Here is a 3,131-nt window from a genome sequence, read left to right on the forward strand (position 1 = left end):
CTTCCAGCCTCCCACCTCCTGCCTGAACACCGTAAGGAGGAAAAGGGTTGAGGAAGTGCGTCACTCGCACCCTGCACATGACAACATGCACGGAGACACGGACACTCCTCTGCTGGTGTGGCTTCCACCAAGACTCAGCATGGGGCAGGAGTGGGAGTGACAAGGTGGACAGAGCCTCTGGAGGAGGGAGAGGGCTTGCTTCATTCAGCGTGTCTCTCTTGGTGCTTTTCATTCCGATGTGGTGGCCTGGATGCCTGCCACTGTGGGTTTCTTCTCTTTGGGCAATATCCTCCCCTGGGTAGGTCAAGCAGGGCCCAGGGAAGTAAAGCAAAGGAACAGATCCCTCAGATTATATTAGGCGCAGAAGGAAGACACTCAATGTGTGGGTGGGCACCTCACATCCTGTACTGACACGCTTTGGTGTAAGGGTGAGCTGGGTAATGTTGACTGGGGGCAGTCGTGGAAGAGAGAAAGAAGTACTGGGGAGGTGGTGGGTTAAGCTTGGCTCTGGTCTCGACTCCTCCCTCCTGTGTGTCTTACCGCGCTTGGAATGGTAAGCATTGCTTTGTAGTCTATTGTATCGACTGGACTCTCATCTTCCCGGAGAGGCTGGGCTCCTGGGAGCAGGAGCCATGTCAGGCTACAGCCCTAACAGTGCCTAGCTCACCAGACACTCATCACGCATTGCGATGATGGCTTCTCCCTTACTCAGCCCAGCCTGCTACCCCGGGAGATGGGAATCCACAGACATTACAGCAGAGTCTGCTCATTCATCCCATCTTTCACAAGTCAAAAGTTGGCGTTAGCGGCACGGTGGGGTTCCACGGGGGAGAAGCGAAGATAACACCCGAGAAACACGGCCAGTATGCATAGCCCCCAAATTATTTGTTTATTAAATATCCGCTCTGAGCACCCAGACTCAGTTCCAGTATTCCTTGGTCTAAGGCAGAGGGTAGCATGGTGGGCTGGAGGTACCACATGAGCTGGGTAGCACTGGAGGCTGGTAGGAGATGCCCAGGCCTGGGGAGATGGAGATGGTGGTCATCTGTGAACATGACCACAGGTCTCATCTTGCCGAGGGGAACGGGGTGACCATGTGGGATTAGAATTTGAGGTGGTGTCAACAGGGGCTGTCCTGGCCTTGAGGGGTCAGAGACTTAAGGATGTTGGGTATCCAGGGACTTGAATCCTTTTCATTGGCCAGTTCCCTAGAAATGGTATCAAAAGGGATTAGATACCTTAGAATGTTAGCATCAGGATGAGGGTGTGTGTTGGAACTGGCCCATCCTTCCATTTCTAGAATTGTGACCTTGGTCCTTTTGGGCTTTAGCCACCTCATCCAAAGAACAGAGATGGTCTTTGTCTCTTCTACAGTAGGGACCCACCAACCAAGCTCACATAAGCTGATGTGTGGGAGTGCCTTGAAAAGTGTTATGTGGTGTGAGCTGGATCTTATAAGCTATTCATTTCCACAAGGCCTCAGCCATCCTGTCAATCAGAACTTGCCAGTAAGGAAGGGTCTTCATTAGGAGCCAAGGGGAACTGGAGGCTTTAATAGTTCAGTCCACTTTGCTTTCCTCTTTGGCTCCATCTCCCACAGGGTAGGAGGAGAAGGGCCTGGGAGAAGACTGCTGAGGCCCCTTATTTCGTTCGCTGGTAGAACTGGAAAACTGCTTTTTCCTGTTCATAGGTCTCAATGGATCCCGGTCTCAGGCGGCGGATCTCAGAGATGGCTTCTCCTGCAGCCAAGCCCTGCTCCTTCACCAGGTAGCAGGCCAGCATGGTACCAGTGCGGCCGAAGCCCAGGGCACAGTGTACTCCCACGGCCTGTGAAGACACAGCTGATGGGGTGGGCAGAGCCTGACGCCCTCCCAACACTTTCCTGCCTGTCTGGGCAGGACTGCTTTCCCCATGCATCATACGATCACGAAGGACAAGAAGTGACATCAGCTGTCTTTATTTCTGGTGGCTTAGGGGCTCTGAAGTGACTGTTTCCAGAGTTAGTTCCTGGTCTGCCTCCCCAAGCCCTTCTACCTGTGCTGGTCAGTACTGGAGCCACCGGCCACGTGTGGTGTCTGAAACGTGGCCAGTCCCAACAAAGGAGTGCAAAATACTTAACCGGGACTCGAAGATGCCACGCGAAGAAGACTGGAAATACATCTCTAATAACCTACATCATATTGATTCTATGTTGAAGCGATGGCATTTTAAACTTACTAGGTTAATTGCCAAAATTTACTTCGTCTTCTCTTTCACGTTTTAAAATAAACGTACTGTCTGCTAGAAAATTTAAAACTACAGACGTGTCTCCGGAACTTGTGGCCCTCTAGACAAGGGTCAACCACTTTTACCTGGCTTCAACCCCCAAATGTCCCTAGGGGCCCCAACCCTTTCTCCTTTTAACATTCCCAATACTTTTCCCCAGCTACCTTCAAGAGGGCTTCACTACTCCCTCTCCCCGAAGTCTCATTTAACAGGGCACTGCCAGCCGGCCATCTGGCCCCGCCCACCTCCCCGGCCCCGCCCTGACCACGCCCGCTGACCTCTCCCCGGGCGTTGGCCTGGTCCACTATCTTGATGAACTGGTCGACCTGGTCGGGGGACGGAGGGCAGAAGTCTGGGATGCGCAGTCGGTGCACGGTGAGGCCGGGACAGCTGTCGCTGTGCGGGGGCCCGCGCTCCGTCAGGGACACCAGGTGCCGCACGCCCAGGTCCATCAGGAACTGGTAGTGCTGCGGGAGCCGCGGCAGCGCCAGCCCCGCCAGCCGGCCCGGGATCACCCAAGAGAAGTTGGGGGGCTGCACGCCCATCGTCGGGGGACTTCGTCCGTTCGCCGGCCCTCCCGGCTCGGGGAACCCGCCCCGCGGCTCCCGGACGGGCTCCAGCCGGGCCACGTGGGTCGCGGAGGCCCCGCCCCGTGACGCTCGAGTCCGCGCGGGACCCTCCCGGGGAGAGGGGGGGGGGGCCGGGGCGGGAACGAGGCTCCGCGGGGCGCGCCGAAGCCCCGAGACCACGCCCAGCCGGGGAAGGGCGCTCGCTGATTGGCTGGATCGTCAGCCCCGAGCGCGATCTCCGCAGGGACGCGCTACTCTTAAGAACAAATGGGTGGCTTCTGCGGAGCGAGCGGCCTG

General features: G+C 56.4%; 1 protein-coding gene across 1 annotated transcript; it reads right to left on the bottom strand.

The window, feature by feature from the left end:
* Positions 1 to 866: 866 nt before the first annotated feature.
* On the bottom strand, positions 867 to 2,850 carry Dusp23 (dual specificity phosphatase 23). The gene is made up of 2 exons (XM_004671101.2): positions 2,544 to 2,850; positions 867 to 1,827 (listed from the first exon to the last, which is right to left on the bottom strand). Exons 1-2 carry the CDS (start codon positions 2,808 to 2,810, stop codon positions 1,642 to 1,644), a joined length of 453 nt encoding a protein of 150 aa, XP_004671158.1. The 5' UTR covers positions 2,811 to 2,850; the 3' UTR covers positions 867 to 1,641.
* Between the last annotated feature and the right edge of the window lie 281 nt (positions 2,851 to 3,131).

The sequence above is a fragment of the Jaculus jaculus genome, chromosome 1 (genome assembly GCF_020740685.1).
Source record: "Jaculus jaculus isolate mJacJac1 chromosome 1, mJacJac1.mat.Y.cur, whole genome shotgun sequence".
Lineage (NCBI taxonomy): Eukaryota > Metazoa > Chordata > Mammalia > Rodentia > Dipodidae > Jaculus > Jaculus jaculus.